The 15,725-nt window shown below is 35.5% G+C and overlaps 1 protein-coding gene across 3 annotated transcripts; it reads left to right on the forward strand.

The window, feature by feature from the left end:
- Nucleotides 1-1,497: 1,497 nt before the first annotated feature.
- On the forward strand, nucleotides 1,498-6,816 carry LOC130555732 (uncharacterized). Of its 3 annotated transcripts, none has more exons than XM_057336572.1 (12): nucleotides 1,498-1,696; nucleotides 2,005-2,280; nucleotides 3,261-3,311; nucleotides 3,541-3,633; nucleotides 3,970-4,071; nucleotides 4,286-4,342; nucleotides 4,479-4,538; nucleotides 4,726-4,812; nucleotides 5,296-5,373; nucleotides 5,467-5,532; nucleotides 5,609-5,674; nucleotides 5,785-6,816. In XM_057336572.1, exons 1-12 carry the CDS (start codon nucleotides 1,642-1,644, stop codon nucleotides 5,838-5,840), a joined length of 1,047 nt encoding a protein of 348 aa, XP_057192555.1. In that variant the 5' UTR covers nucleotides 1,498-1,641; the 3' UTR covers nucleotides 5,841-6,816. The 3 variants fall into 3 exon arrangements, with proteins under 3 accessions (XP_057192555.1, XP_057193378.1, XP_057194184.1); XM_057337395.1 differs by having other exon boundaries at nucleotides 4,491-4,538; XM_057338201.1 differs by having other exon boundaries at nucleotides 3,997-4,071.
- Nucleotides 6,817-15,725: the final 8,909 nt, after the last annotated feature.

Genomic DNA, 15,725 nt, shown 5'->3' on the forward strand with positions numbered 1-15,725 from the left:
ATAACTTTAAAAATAGTCATTTGACCTGTGCTTTATTTTTGAAAACAGCTAGTAAATTAGATTATTATTAATGATACATTGGAATTGCAGGACAAGATCGACATATTTGGTTAAGGTTTTTGTTATAGAAACAATAAACAACTAATAAATGTAAAAAGTGACAGTTTAGAAAATTGTATTGCATTAAAATTTTGTACATTTTTTAAATAATAAATAAAAAACTAGTAAAACAGGGAATTGAGCAGGAATCGAAAACATCAGCTAGGAATCGATTCTTGGAATCGGAATCGACTCAAAACAATTCAGAATCGAACAGCCCTACTGTTTGATCCATAGATTATTCTGGGGAATGACATTTTCATAAAAAGAAGTGGTCAGGAATGATAAGGGTTTAGTTAATCAAAGATCTGTTATTTTTCTGACAGCTGCTAGATATCAATAAGACTAAACAGAATCAGTGTGAAATGTTATATATTCATGATCTCTAAAGTTGTCCTTTATTCAGGTTCCTCATCTTGTTCTAAACACAGTTTACTTTTTTCTGATTAAATTCGTGGTTGGTGTAAAAATAATGACAGCAAGGGGTGGCAACCTCAGTGAATGAAAATCATTTTCACAGTATAAGGTAAACTCCAATTATCTGAACTGTCTTTATGAATTAAAAGTATGTTTTTTTCTAAATGCTAAAATAAATATATAAAAAAACATTTGTTAGTTTAATCTTTTAATGTGCACTTTCTTTAACTCTAAAAATAATTTTAATGTCATACTAAAATGTCACTCACGGTACACACAAATCCTCTGTATCACTGCTGAATGTGACCGCACACATTATAAAGGGACAGATTGTTATTTTCACTTTCATCATATCAACGTGCAAAACCTTCACCCATTGTCATCTGACAAGAATGAATGGGCATGCGCACACACGCTACGTTGTGTTTCCAGGTTTTAAACTTTCCCTCATGGAGACAAAAAGGACTTTTGCTAAATTAGTCTTTTACTAGTTTATTTGATCCGGCCTACACACACACCTGTCCAGAAGTTGACTGTATAGTTCATTAACCTTGTACAGACATTACTAACTGCACTTTTAAATGAAGTTTATTTAACAAAGTTCGGGAGGAAGCAGTTTCAGTTAATCAAATCAGTGCGAAAGGTCGGCGTATATATGGACCTTTAAACATGTTTTTTGACCAGATGTATTAAACAAATGCAGGTGGAAATGAAGCATGTGTCTGGGCGTGTGGGTTTAAGCCAGTATTGATGCGCTACTTCTTTTGGGTACAACTTGCATTCTGTATTCTCCACACAGTTCACCTGTAATCCTGTAAAGACTGTGGTGCATCTTTAGGCGTGTGCTTTTATTTAACCAGACTTAAGCATTATTCATCAGCAAAGAATAATTCAACCACAAAGACACGTGTGCTGTGCACGGACTCAAGACACACATAAACCAGACATCAGTAACCACTTCTCTTCCTGTTTCATCTCAACTCAGAAACGGTGGCTCATGTAAAACAATGTAAAAAGTCATCAGCGCAGATTCCATGTGCTTTATCACAACAGAAAAATCGGGACCGTGGTATAGTTTGAAACTAAAAGCAGACGCACGCGTCATTCTCACACTGACAGCAGAAAATGAAGCATTTCGTCTTAATGTGTCTTCTGCTCTACATTCACATGTCTCAGAGCGGTGAGTATCATTATCTTCATCATCATGTTTAGAGACGCTTCATTTAGTGTGAAGGAAACTGTGTAAAAACACAACCTGTTACCTGGTGAACAGTGATTAAGCAACAACATTTCCTATTAAGTAGTGAAAAAAAGAACACTGGCACTTTTCAGAAAAGATGCAAGACATCACAAACATGAGTGTTTGAATCTTTTTTCTAATCTCCTGAGACATTGAACATTATGTTAAGACTGCAGGACAATAATGAAGTCAGAACAGTTGTGTATTTACAGCACTTTAGATTTGTTCATTTGTGTTTGTTTTGACAGAAATACACAGTCAGAGCTCCACTGAGGGAGCTGATGTCAGTCTCTACTGTAAACATGAAGGGAAAGTGCAGTGGTCTAAACACAGTGATGGAAATAGATGGATGATCCTCACTGCAGAAAGCAAGGAGAAGATAGAAAAGCACAATCCAGATCCACATAACCGTTATAGTGTTTTGGATGATTTATCACTACACATCAAGAATGTTTCTCTCTCAGATTCTGGAATTTATTACTGTAATAATAATACAGCTGTGAATCTGACAGTAACAGCATCAGGTGAGTGTTTATGCTTCACATCATACATACATTAACAGTTTCAAAGTTACAGTCCAAAATAGAGCACGTCAGAAGTATAACAGTGGATTCCTCCGTCAGAAAAAATCATGCACCAGTTAGTTAATCACACTAATGTGTATCAGACTGGACCATGACCAATAGTGACACTTGTGTCTATTACACGCATTTATATGAAACACAGGAAGTTAAATGCAATCAAATTATGGGAACATATTATTCACTTCCTCATCTGATTCCTTTTTGTTGTTTTGATAATATGACCCAGTGTAAATCAACCGATGTCTGCAATGGATCTCATTCTGAATGTTTAAGTTATAATAATGAAAATGAATAAGTAGTTAAAAAAAACACAGATTTCAGCTACTTTGAGTATAAAGTATTAGTCTCGCGTATACATTCATACTAAAGTTCTGGGAACTTTGGTCGCTCAAGCAACCAATCATGTTTCGTTTTGTGCCGCGTCATGTTTAGAGGTGTGGAAATATTCCCTCAGTAACAGACCGGTGTACATTCACGAACATGTCAGAAGTTAATAGCAACAACAATAATTATAAGTTTATGCCGTGATCGTCGCATACTTTTAAGAATTAAGCATTTAGTTGATCATGATGAATTCCCATCGCAACCGATGTAAACACGACAGCTTATACTTCTTCGATCAGACGGCTTCGTGTTAAAGAACGCGACACACATGTCTCCCGGAAATCCTGTAAAATTCAACCAATCAGATTATGACTTCAAACGTGCTGAAGTGTTTCCAGAAAAGTGTTCCTTATGCATCAGACGTTCGGCCAACGGTCCGTGGGTGTCACGTCTGAGGCTGAGACTAAGGCCTAACCAAAAAACTTGTTTTCAGAAAATGTATAAAGCAGCAGGCCTACGTTAAAGATACTTTACCAAACAAATCCTTCAATTTCCCTCCAAAGTTTGGCTGTGTGTGTCTGTTTGTATGTTTGCAGGATCAACTACGTCCAACAACAATCAAACAGAAGCCACCACACCACCACCAGGTTTATTCAGATATCCTTTGCATATATATCTAAAGCTATACAGTATCTATGCCTATATAGTGAAGTGATAGCATCTGCGTGTGAGTAAAAGAATGTTTGTCATTGAACCGTCTAGATAATGTCAGAAAGCATTCAAATAATGTTTCAGACCATTTAACATTATTTAGGATGCATTTGTATTTCAATAAACATTCAGTTAAAGTGTTTTTGTCACTTTTGCCCATTTCAGAGATCTCTATCAGTACGATCAGTTTAGGTGTGAACACCAGTGTAGCTCAAACCAGCAATGCTCGCCACACAGATCAACTCAAGTCAACACAAGGTATATATTTAACTTCAATTATTCCTCTTCAGTTTCCTTTGTGTTCAATATATTAATTTTTGTACACTCATGCCTCAGTTGCTAAAATTTGATTAATTGAATCATGTTTTACTCCTTAACGCAACACATGTAATCATGTTTTAATCCTGTGCTATACATTCTTTTCTAATCTATGTATTTCGTCTCTATTTTCGCCTCTGTCTCTATACTATCTCTTTTTTTGTTCGTTATTAAAAATGTAACCGAAAATTGCAGAAAATACACGTCTTCACTTCAGTGAACAGAAATCCAAGCATTACCATTTAATGTGGCCGTGTGTCAATCAATATTTTGCAGTTAAAGAGTTATGCTGTATTTTTCCAGCAAAGCCTACATCAGAAAACAGCAGTGTGCATAATTCCGGTTCTCAAACTAACACCCCAGTCACCTCAACAACAGGTTTTAGTTATATTATTTTGTTTGTGTGTGTGTGTGTGTGTGTGTGTGTGTTTTTGCCATACGTGACATGCATTTTAAACTTGTTTTACACTTTACTGTGTATACTTTGTACATTTTCAACCTTAATGGATGAATTTTAACATAATGCCTTGGCGTATATACAAATATTTTGTAGTGAAAAGAACAACTTGTTTTTTTTGTCTTGTGTTTCCAGAGTTGAGCACAACAAGCACAAGATCAAGCACGCGAACTGAAGAAACCAACATAAATAGTTTGTAGAAAACCACTTTTTTTTGTACTAGATAAAAACCTTCCTAACCAAGTGTTTTCAGAAAATGTATAAAGATGCTTCACCTGGATATTTAAAACATCAAACAAATTTCCTGTATTTATGTTGCATGTGTTAGCTACATTATCAGTCACGTCGACCACCTCCAGAGCCACCACACCGGCACCGCCACCAACAGGTTCATTCAAATATTTATTGAATTTTCTAGTGACAGTGTCTTAAGCAATAGATTTTGCAGACATTGTTTTAAATGTTTCCAAAATGCTATTTAGAAAAAAAATGTGTGTTAACTCCTATAATAGTGTAATGTTAATATTTTAACTTGATCCTAGGAATTATGTTTCTCTACCCAAACTCCTTTCTAGATTCCAGTAAGATTGCTGCGGCCGTGTCAGGAGGTGTTGTGTTTGTGGTGCTGGTGCTCTTGCTATGGGCATGTATCAAAAGAAAAGGTGAAAATCAACTTATTTTTGGCACATTCATGTTCATCTTTGGGTGCCACTAAAAACGAATTTCATTCAATCAAGTTTGGAAAAACATGAGCATGTAAAAGTGATGACAGATTTCTGGGTGAACTGTACTTTTAAGCATTTAACATGAAGCATAGTATCATTTTTAAATGCCTTTAAAGGTCCAGTGTGTATGAAAGTTGGCGGCATCTAGTGGTGAGATTACGAATTGCAACCACTCCTCTCTTTCGAAACACTATGGCGGATGACACAGGACTGTCATCACGTTTTGATTGCCAAAGGAGATAGCGTATTTACAAAATAGATCCTCCATAATATTATACACTGGACCTTTAAGAATTATGACTTTATATTTATTAAAATGCTGGATAAAGAGATTAACCTCTCTAGTGGTAATTCGGATCTGAGCCTGCCAGCACACAAACAGCCTTATATCACAAAGTAATACATGTTATTTTCTTTTAGATATTTCAGCCGCACTTTCTAACAAGAAGGAGAATATATACGAGACTGTAGTTGACAGTGATTTTACTACACAACCTGGTAAATGTTTTCAAATGGTTATATTTGTAAAGTGTGACATATTCTTTAAGCACACAAAAACTAACTGACAAGAACTGTATCGCTTTTCTGCAGTTCCATCGCAAAAACCAAATGACGCCATCTATTACTTGGCTGGAGATCCTGACATAGTTCAACTTGGTAAAGGAGGACATTTTTACATTTTTGTTCTGTTTTCTATCAGCTATTGATATATTTTTCTTTAAATTAATCTCAGGCCAAATAAAAGAGACGGATGATCACACATACACTTTGATATCACAATCAAAGGAGAATATCACTGGTAAAAAATATTTTGCTTATTAATACAGTGGGAATTATTCCAGTATTTTGAGAAATGCAGCTTCTATATGACCTTGATAAATTGATGGTTTACATTTTTCTGTTTTCCAGAGCGAGAAGAAGATGTGCCTTTGTACTCTACTATCAAAGTGGACACCATAAACTAACCATGAATTTTCGTTGTGTTAATATTTAATTTCAGTGAAAAAAGAGTTTACACTAATATTGTTTGGTTTGAAATGGTGTGTGTCATAGATTTATGAAAATATAGCGTTGCTGTTTTCAGCTTCAGTTTTTTTATATATTAGTGGATTTATATTTTGAAATGTGCAACTGCTTAAGCTTAATGCAATTACAGTTCCTTCCCCCATCTATGCATTGTATTATTTTTATAAATCATTCATTATGTTGCACTATTTATTTGAGCAGTTTCAGAAATTTAGACAGACCTGAATTTACAGAACATGAGAAAAGAAGAAGTATAAAGCTGTTGACACCTGAAGCTTTTTAAAATTGGTTGCACCAGTTACCATATTAGCAGATGTAAAAAAACACAAAGCTAAAAGCAACAAAGGCAAAAATAACTGTCCTCTTTTGCTATGCAATCACACCATTTTTAGACTTCCCTCTTCAGAAAGGACATTAGTCAATACAGGAAGTCTAGCATGCATGTGCAGTTTCAATACATATGTGATTGAATTTCCATGCTGGTCCGAGCTGATTTATGACGATTAGTGCTGGTCAACCATCAAGGTCTTTCTGATGAAGCTGGTTCACCAAGAAAATCTTGCTTGTTGTGATATTTAGAACGTTTGGGACACAAGCATCTAAGACACAACACATGCTGGTGTTCAGTACTGTTGGTGGTGTCTGTAACAGGACAACCACAGATTTTTCTCCACAAGAAACGCTTCTCACACATGTGGTCATGTCATCGTGCAAAAAACTGTGCAAAGTTTAATCTGCATGTATTGCTTCTCTTGCTGCACATGTCTTGTGTACGCTAAAAGATCTTTGAAAGATTATGTAAAAAATAAACCAATCAGCAATAAGAAAAGTCTGTGTTAACAGAACCCTGTTCAACAATCGTGTCTCAGCTGTACTCTTATCTTTATAACCGTCGACACTCGTTCAGATCTACAAATAAAGGAAGTGCATAGAATTAAGTAACAGCATTACTTTCCATTTTTTATTATGTTAATGGTTTCATTTAAATTTAATTTTAATAAAAAAACTATAAAATAAAAAAATGAATATTTTAGCATATGAAGAAAATTATACTTCCCCTCCACCACACTCTCAAAACTACACACATATATCTGTATTTTCATTAAGAAATTATTCAGTTCATTTAGCAGTGTTGTAATGTAGGTAACTTTAAGTAGTTAAACATGGCTTTGTAGACTTGTTGGCTCTTCAGAGAAAAGGTTAAATGTTCTTTCATTTATAAAATAAATGTAAGCAATAGTTAAGCCCTCCATATCACGCACGCACGCACGCACGCACGCACGCACGCACACACAGACACACACGCACGCACGCACGCACGCACGCACACACACACACACACACACACAAACGTACCACTAAAATTGTTTGAGCAGACATTCATCTGATTCTCACACTGACGGCAGAAAATGAAACATTTTGTCCTAATGTGTCTCCTGCTCTACATACACACATCTCAGAGTGGTGAGTACATTTGTCTTTACTACTTTACTGAATGTCTCCAGACTGTAAATAAAAAACAACCTGCTATTTTGGTCTGTAAATTTGTTCATTTGTGTTTGTTTTGACAGAAATACACAGTCAGAGCTCCACTGAGGGAGCTGATGTCTTTCTCTACTGTAAACATGAAGGGAAAGTGCAGTGGACTAAACACAGTGATGGAAATAGACTGACGGTCCTCACTGCAGAAAGCAAGGAGAAGATAGAAAAGCACAATCCAGATCCACATAACCGTTATAGTGTTATTGATGATTTATCACTACACATAAAGAATGTTTCGGTCTCAGATTCTGGAATTTACTACTGTAATGCAAACCCAACTGTGAATCTGACAGTAACAGCATCAGGTGAGCGCTTCACATTATACAAGTAAATCTTGCAAATCTTTCGAAACAATACAATATTTCACAAATATGCGGACATGTTGCACATTTTTGTAGGCAATGTTACAGGCCATTTCTTTTAAGACAATCCACAAGGTCTCAGTCATTAATTCTCAATATGATCTGTTTATTTATTCCATTGCAAGATTTCAGCCGCAAACCAGTTTCTTCAGAGACTATGTCACCCATACGGTCTGGACAAGATAAAGAGAGAACTGGTCTGTCAGCAAAACTACTTCATCTAATGCTTTCACAAAGTTTGCTCACCCAAAAATGAAAGTTCTGTCATGAATTACTCACTTTCTAGTTGTTCCAACTCTGTATACATTTCTTTATTCGGATGAACACAGAGAAAGATATTTGGATGAATGCATGTGACGGTAACCAAAAAGTTCTTGGACCCCATTGACTACCATAGTAGGAAAAATGACAATGGTAGTCAAAAGTTCCCCAGAATTATTTGCTTTCCTACATTCTTCAAAATATCTCCTTTTGTGTTCAATAGAACAAAAATATACAAAGTATTTTTTCCTATGGTAGTCAATGGCAAAAACTGTTTAACAAGCATTCTTCCAAATATGTAAGGCAAAAACTGTGTATTTCATTTTTAGCTTTAGAAGCGCAAATGATTGTCATGAATTATTCTCTTATTTTATTTTGACTCCATTATTAGATGAACCAGAATCAACTTCACGTCCCAGTCACTCAGAAGACAGCACATCAACAGAAGAGTCATCTAGGCCTACTACTACACCTACTTTCAGTTCTTATTGTAAGAAAACTCTCCAACCCATTCAGACAGTCTCAATAGCTTTTATAAACAATACTGGTGTGCATCTTGAGACAAAATAATGACACAGATAATATTTTAAGATATGCCAGTACCGGCTGTGTCCAGACAGCTCAATCATGCATTTCAGTCTGGGATTTTATATCTGCACGCAACAAAAGCAAAAATAACGGACCTCCTTCGTATTCTTAACTCCTTTATTAGATGAACGCAAAGCAACTACAGGTTCCATCCACAGACACTCAGAAGACAACACACCAGCCCAAGACTCGTCGACTAGAACTGCTTTCACGTATTATTGTATGAAAGAAAACAAGAAGAACTTGTCATAGGGATTCTATTATTAAGATTTAAGAAAATATTAAGAAAAGTAATCTATGAGCCAGTTTCCTCGTAAGTTGTTTACAGTTGCCATATTGTCAATCACTTTTCAAACATTTAATATCAATAAATATTTTGTGTGCTTTTTTCTGTCAGGTCATCAAGTGTTTACATGCAGGTTTAAAGCATATCACATTTAATTTAACTTTTTAATTGTATTACTTGTTTCTTGTTACCAATGCTAAAAAAAATATTTTATTAAATGTTTCTGTTTCTAATATATTTGATATTTTTCTTTGCATAAGTCCAAGGCATGTACTCATTTGACCCATATATGGTTAGGTTAGTGCATGTGTTCATGTGTTCAGCGTGTGGTCTCTGTAGAGCCTAAATAGTCTTACTGATGAAGCTGGCTGACCAGAGAATAAAGTTTACATTGTGTCATGTTTAAATCTGCATATATTCATTCATATTCATTTTTTATTATGCTGCACGTGTGAGTTTTTGTGCATGCTGCAAGATTTTAGTACATTGGCATGTAAAAGATAAAGTCAGTAATGAGAACAGGCTATGTGGTTCTTTAAAACAGAACCCTATGTGGTTGGATAAACAATCGTGTTTCAGTTGACACATCAGACCTCAAAACAAAGGAAGTATACAGTATACAAAATGAAGTTACAATACTTACTTTAAAGTGTTATTAAGTTAATGGTATGATCATTTTCATTATATTTTTGTTGTGATGAAAATAGCAATATTGTCCTCAGCATGCTGAAATTGGGGTCGTCATTTTTATTTGTTGATAAGTTTACTCTTGATTTTAACTTACTCTGTTACATTTTCGGTGGTCGGTAAAGCATTTATGATGAATAGGAACAATCTTAGTGCAAGTGGGTTACGCCTATATCAACTAAGGCAATTTATAACAAATTCATTTTTACCCAACCACACATTTAATGTGATCTTATACGATCTCACATTGAAATTGTGAAACTGAGTCTTTCTCTGAATCACACAAACATTTCCTATGTTGTCATCTTATATGAGATCTTATTTTACACTGACTCATCCCCTTCCCGTTTCAGATTTCACCACTTCAAGATAAACCCTTCCTGACCACAGACACACGCCACTTGAACATCTTTACTACGAGCAGATGTTCATCTGATTCTGACATCAGAAAATGAAGCATTTGATCTTAATGTGTCTTCTGCTCTACAGGAACACACACACAACACAGAGCGGTGAGTATGATCATGTTTACTACTGTTCTGTATGTCTTTATTCAGTGTGAATGAGAGAAACATTGTGTAAAAACCACAACCTGCTATTTCAGAGTACGTTAACACGATAAAAAAACTGAAAAGTGTTTCCTTTGCGTTTTTGAAAAGTTTCACGTACACACGACAGAATAAACAACTGGATGACAAGCAGTCTGGCTTCAAAACAAACCCTCCACGGAGACTGCACCGCTAACGGTCACGGAAGCACTGCGGCTAGCCAAGGCGGAATCTAAATCCTCGGTCCTGATCTGCAGCGTATTTCTCGTGTTTCCGGTGTTCTGCCAATTTATGCTACCCATCAATTTGTGCTACCCTCGTGTTGTGATTGGGTTGAGGGAGGGGTTATTTAGGTGTAAGGGTTGGGTTGGGGGAGGGGTTCGGAAACGAGAACGGCAAACTTGCACTTTGAAACCCGTTTTAAAAAATTAGCGTTTTCAGTCCCCTAAAACGCAGTTTTCGTATTAACAGACAGTCAAACGCATAAATTTTTTGCGTTTTTAGTTGAAAACGGTCTCGTGTAAACGGCCTCTTAGTGCATATGAAATGTATTTTCAACTTTCATTTCATTCCTCTGCATTTGTGATAATAACAAATAAACAAATACAAAGCCAGCGGGAAACAGTTTTAAAGCTTAAAGAATTCAGAACAACATTTGTGTATTGCAGATATTAGATTTGTTCATTTGTGTTTGTTTTGACAGAAATACACAGTCAGAGCTCCACTGAGGGAGCTGATGTCAGTCTCTACTGTAAACATGAAGGGAAAGTGCAGTGGACTAAACACAGTGATGGAAATAGATGGATGATCCTCACTGCAGAAAGCAAGGAGAAGATAGAAAAGCACAATCCAGATCCACATAACCGTTATAGTGTTACGGATGATTTATCACTACACATCAAGAGTGTTTCTCTCTCAGATTCTGGAATTTATTACTGTAATGCAAACCCAACTGTGAATCTGACAGTAACATCAGGTGAGTGTTCCTATGCTTCACATCATACATACATACTGTTCTGTATAAAGACACAACTAAAAACTAAATTATTCTTAAATACAATTGTCACTGATTTCACATGTAGGCTTGATTTTGATCCCTGCCAACTGCGTGACAAAAAAAAGAAATACATTTTTTTTGTTGGCATCTGAACGCATGCCACAATTGGTTAAATCAGTAACATAAATTGTTACAATATCCAGAAGACATGATGTAATTCAGATCTATCTTAAGAAATAAGAGGACGCTATGTGAATTTAAGAATTCAGGTGGATAGACCTGAAAAAACACTTCTTAAAGGTTTCAAGACACCATTTATCAAGACATAGTGGCAGTTGTGAAATGCAAAACTGACAGCAACTAAAACAAAACTAACTTTGCTTTTTTACTCCATTAGGTGAAAACAGAGCAAGTTCCAACCTTAGACACCCAGACAGCACTCCAACCACAGACTTGACTACTGCTTACAGTTCTGATTGTAAGAAAGAAAACAAGTTACAATTTAAAGGACACTATAAGCTTCAAACGACACTACATGTCAAAATTTAAATGAGCTAGAAAAAGAAAGCTGTTTAAAATGGTTTATATGCCATTTACCAAACAAACTAGCAGTTGTGATGTACATTGTAAAAACAAAATGTAAACTGTACCTTTTCTGTCGTGGGGGTGGTGCCCTTAAATGTTCCTTTTTCTACCTTTACAGATATACAACACGTTAAATATAATGCTTTTTTGGGTACGTTGTTATACCCTAAAGACCTATTATGTACCAGTTGAAGATTAGCATTTAACTGTACCTTTGAAGGTACACAATAGGTCCTACAATAATGTACCCCAAAATGGTACAATGTATATTAGGTTTTGTACACATGTAAAAAAGAACATCAGGGTACCAGCCCAGCGACAGAAAAGGTACAATTTTAAACCTTTTTTTCCGACATAGTACAAAACTGAAAGCAACAAATGCAAAATAGCTGACTTTTTTATTATTATTTTACTCCATTATTAGATAAACCCGCAGCAACTACAGATCCCATCTACAGTCCTCCAGAACACACCGCCACAACCCCAGACTCATCTACTAGAACTGCTTTCACATCTTACTGTATAAAAGAAAACAAGTAACCATTTAGTAGACACGATACAAACACTGTGATCGTGGTTTTTCTGTTGATAAGATGTTTCTGAAGATGAGTTAAAAATCTTTGAACGAGTTTCCTCATGAGCTGTTTGCGGCCGTTTTGTCTACAGCATTCAAACAATTTACAAGACAAACAATCATTAAATCATCATCGCAAATACTTTGTGTGCTTTCTTTGTTTACATTAGTATTTAGGAAAAGCATATCACAAAATTTTGCATGAACTTGCATTTCTAGCAGTGTGTTCTTATTGGTTTAGTTCTTGGTTAGCTTGTTTAAACATTTTTATTCAAACATATTAGTGTATTAAATTAACAGCATACTCCATTATATGTTTGGCGATATATGTTTTAGATATAAGGATGTTTAATTATAAACGCATGAGAACAATGTGTGGTCCCTGCAGTATAATGTAAGTGCTGTATATCAGATCAGATCATCATTGAGTCCTGACATGATTTTGTGCAAGACAAAAAGATTTCGCTACTTCTAAAATAGATAAATGACTTATGTTCCAAATCTAAATACTTGTACTGTAGAACAATATCTGCAGTTATGTATAAAAAGTACTTTTTTGCCTGAATTAAATTGCTAAAGTGGATCTCAGTTTTTTTGTACACCTATTTGTGTACAATATAAGTAAAACATTACACACAAACCATCTGTCTGAGCAAATGGTGCCTCCACAGGCAATATACAGAATAATGGAAAGGCATCAACAAATCCAAATTTGTTGCATACATAACATCCAGTCTACTCTGACGCCATCATGTGGTGTGTTTGTGATCTGCACATAGTAGAATTATTCTATAGTATCCCATAATCCCATGCGTGTGGTTTAGCAGCTGTTTGAAAATCAGAACAATGTCTGAAAGAGCGGTTAAGAAAAGGGAATTGCTTTTTAATTGTCCATTGTTAAATGTTCTGGTTATCTACTGAAACACATTCATGCACAAAACCCTTCTTGTGAAGGCGATGACTCAATGGGCAGCATCTGATGTTTCACACACACAAGGGATGTAAATACCCAACATCTGAAAAAAATGCATTTCTATAGCAATAAAAAAGAACACGAATCAAGACAAAAGAACTAATAATCCTAACTTTAAAAGGCCAGCACAATGGTGGGAATGCAGAACAATAAGTGACTCTTTAATATAGTCTAAAAACAACGTTTAAAAATGCAGTCTGTATGATGCAATATAAGATTATTAATACTAAGTAAGCACATTTGTGCTATATTAACCATTATGTAGTTGCATTTACTATTATTTAAACAATTATATATTTGTTTTTTTTAATAAGATTATGTTATAGATTCTATTTTCTGTCCCAAAGCAGTCAAACTGGTTTTACAAACTTTAGACTGGAACTGACTTTTGACTGGAACTGACTTATAGTTCAGCAAACAGACCATTGTCAACGTCAAACTGTTATGTTGTCACGTATGTTGTCAGGCAGTTTTGATTCTCAAACTTTTAGTTTTAGAGAGTAGAGGTTAAAGATCTGTAACCAGCACATCAGAAATACAAATTCAGGCACAACCAATGAATATCAGGCTCGCCCTGGGATGCCAACCACACCACTTGAATATACCGTATAGATGTAAGCATACATATTAAGTACGAAAGTCTCACTGGTTTTTATGGTAGGCCTTTTTTTAAGTTTTAATAAAAATTTCCTTTAAGTTGAAAGTAAAAGCCCCAATGCACTGGAAAGATCTAAAAACAAGACATTAAAGGAACAGTTCATACCAAAATGAAAATTCTGTTATGAATTACTTCAAGTTGTTTTAAACCTGTATGAATATATTTGTTATGTTGAACACAAAGAAAGATATTTGGAAGAATGTTAGCAACTGGCATTTCTGAGGCACCAATACCATTAAAATGGTTTTCAAAGGTATCTATCTATCTATCTATCTATCTATCTATCTATCTATCTATCTATCTATCTATCTATCTATCTATCTATCTATCTATCTATCTATCTATCTATCTATCTATCTATCTATCTATCTATCTATCTATCTATATATATATATATATGTGTGTGTGTGTGTGTGTGTGTGTATATATAATAAATATTTTACTCAATGGTGCCCCAGAAATGTCAGTAGCTATCATTCTTTCAAGCATATTTCTTTGTGTTCAACAGAACAAAGACATCTGTAAAGGTTTGGAACAACTTGAGTGCGAGTAAAGGACAGAATTTTCATTTTTGGGTGAACTATCCCTTTAAAGCAACTGTTTACTGCACACTACACAAATTACATACAAGCCCTACAAACCATCACAGACAAACACATATACTCACATTTTTATTCGTGGGTATGAAGAACAAACAACCTTGTGCAAGGACCTTATGCAAGAGTTTTGTTTTACAATCTGTCATTTCTCAGCCCAATCTTGACGTAAACATCCAAACATTACAGAAACATGACCGATGACCTTGTGACAGCCACCACACATGGGACTTACCCAGCCGTTTTTAAATGTGTCATTGTATATTTTTAGTCTGTCATTACATTGTTTTAAGAAATAGTGTTTAGTCATTCATGACCCATGACAATTCATCATATACCAGTATGTTATGGAAAGAATGAATGCTTGACGTTATTTATACTGGTTTTCATACGCACGCACGCACGCACGCACGCACGCGCGCACACACACACACACACACACACACACACACGCACGCGCACGCACACACACACACACACACACACACGCACACACACACACACACTGGTTTGTTTGAGTATACTAGTGAGGACATTACATAGACTTCCATTGATTTTATATCAGGCTTATGATATATTCTATCCCCTATCCCTGCTAACCCTTAACCTAATAATCACAGAAACATGTGCACTTTATTTTCATTTAAAGACAAACACTATTTGAGCGAATTATGAGCCTTTTTATTTAGTGAGGACCAGTAAAATGTCCTCACAATGGGTTCACACGTATTTCACTGTGGTACTGAGGACATTTGGCCCTCACAAATATAGCTAAACCAGTACACTGGACCAGTAGAGTAGCCTCCCACACTTTAGGAAAGAGAGAGTGAGAGAAACATTGAGTTTTGTTTCCACAGAAAAGATCAGCCTCGATTCATCTCGCCCACTGTTCGGTTAAACGAAACGATTACCATTCTGTTCCATTTCCATAAAACAAGCCAGTCGCAATAAAATATCATGCATGACGTAAATGTTAATAGGTTACAGGCATAATTAAAATGCGCATAGAATTCACGAAACGTAAAATACTATGAGGAGGAGCAGGCACAGCTTGCTGTTTTGTTTTCAAACATTAACGTTATTAAACATCGTTTCATATAAGGTTAAAATGTAGGCGTTCACGCGACGTATGTAAATACCAGTGTTATTTAGTAGTATTAACGGGTA

This window comes from Triplophysa rosa, linkage group LG1 (genome assembly GCF_024868665.1).
Source record: "Triplophysa rosa linkage group LG1, Trosa_1v2, whole genome shotgun sequence".
NCBI classification, from domain to species: domain Eukaryota; kingdom Metazoa; phylum Chordata; class Actinopteri; order Cypriniformes; family Nemacheilidae; genus Triplophysa; species Triplophysa rosa.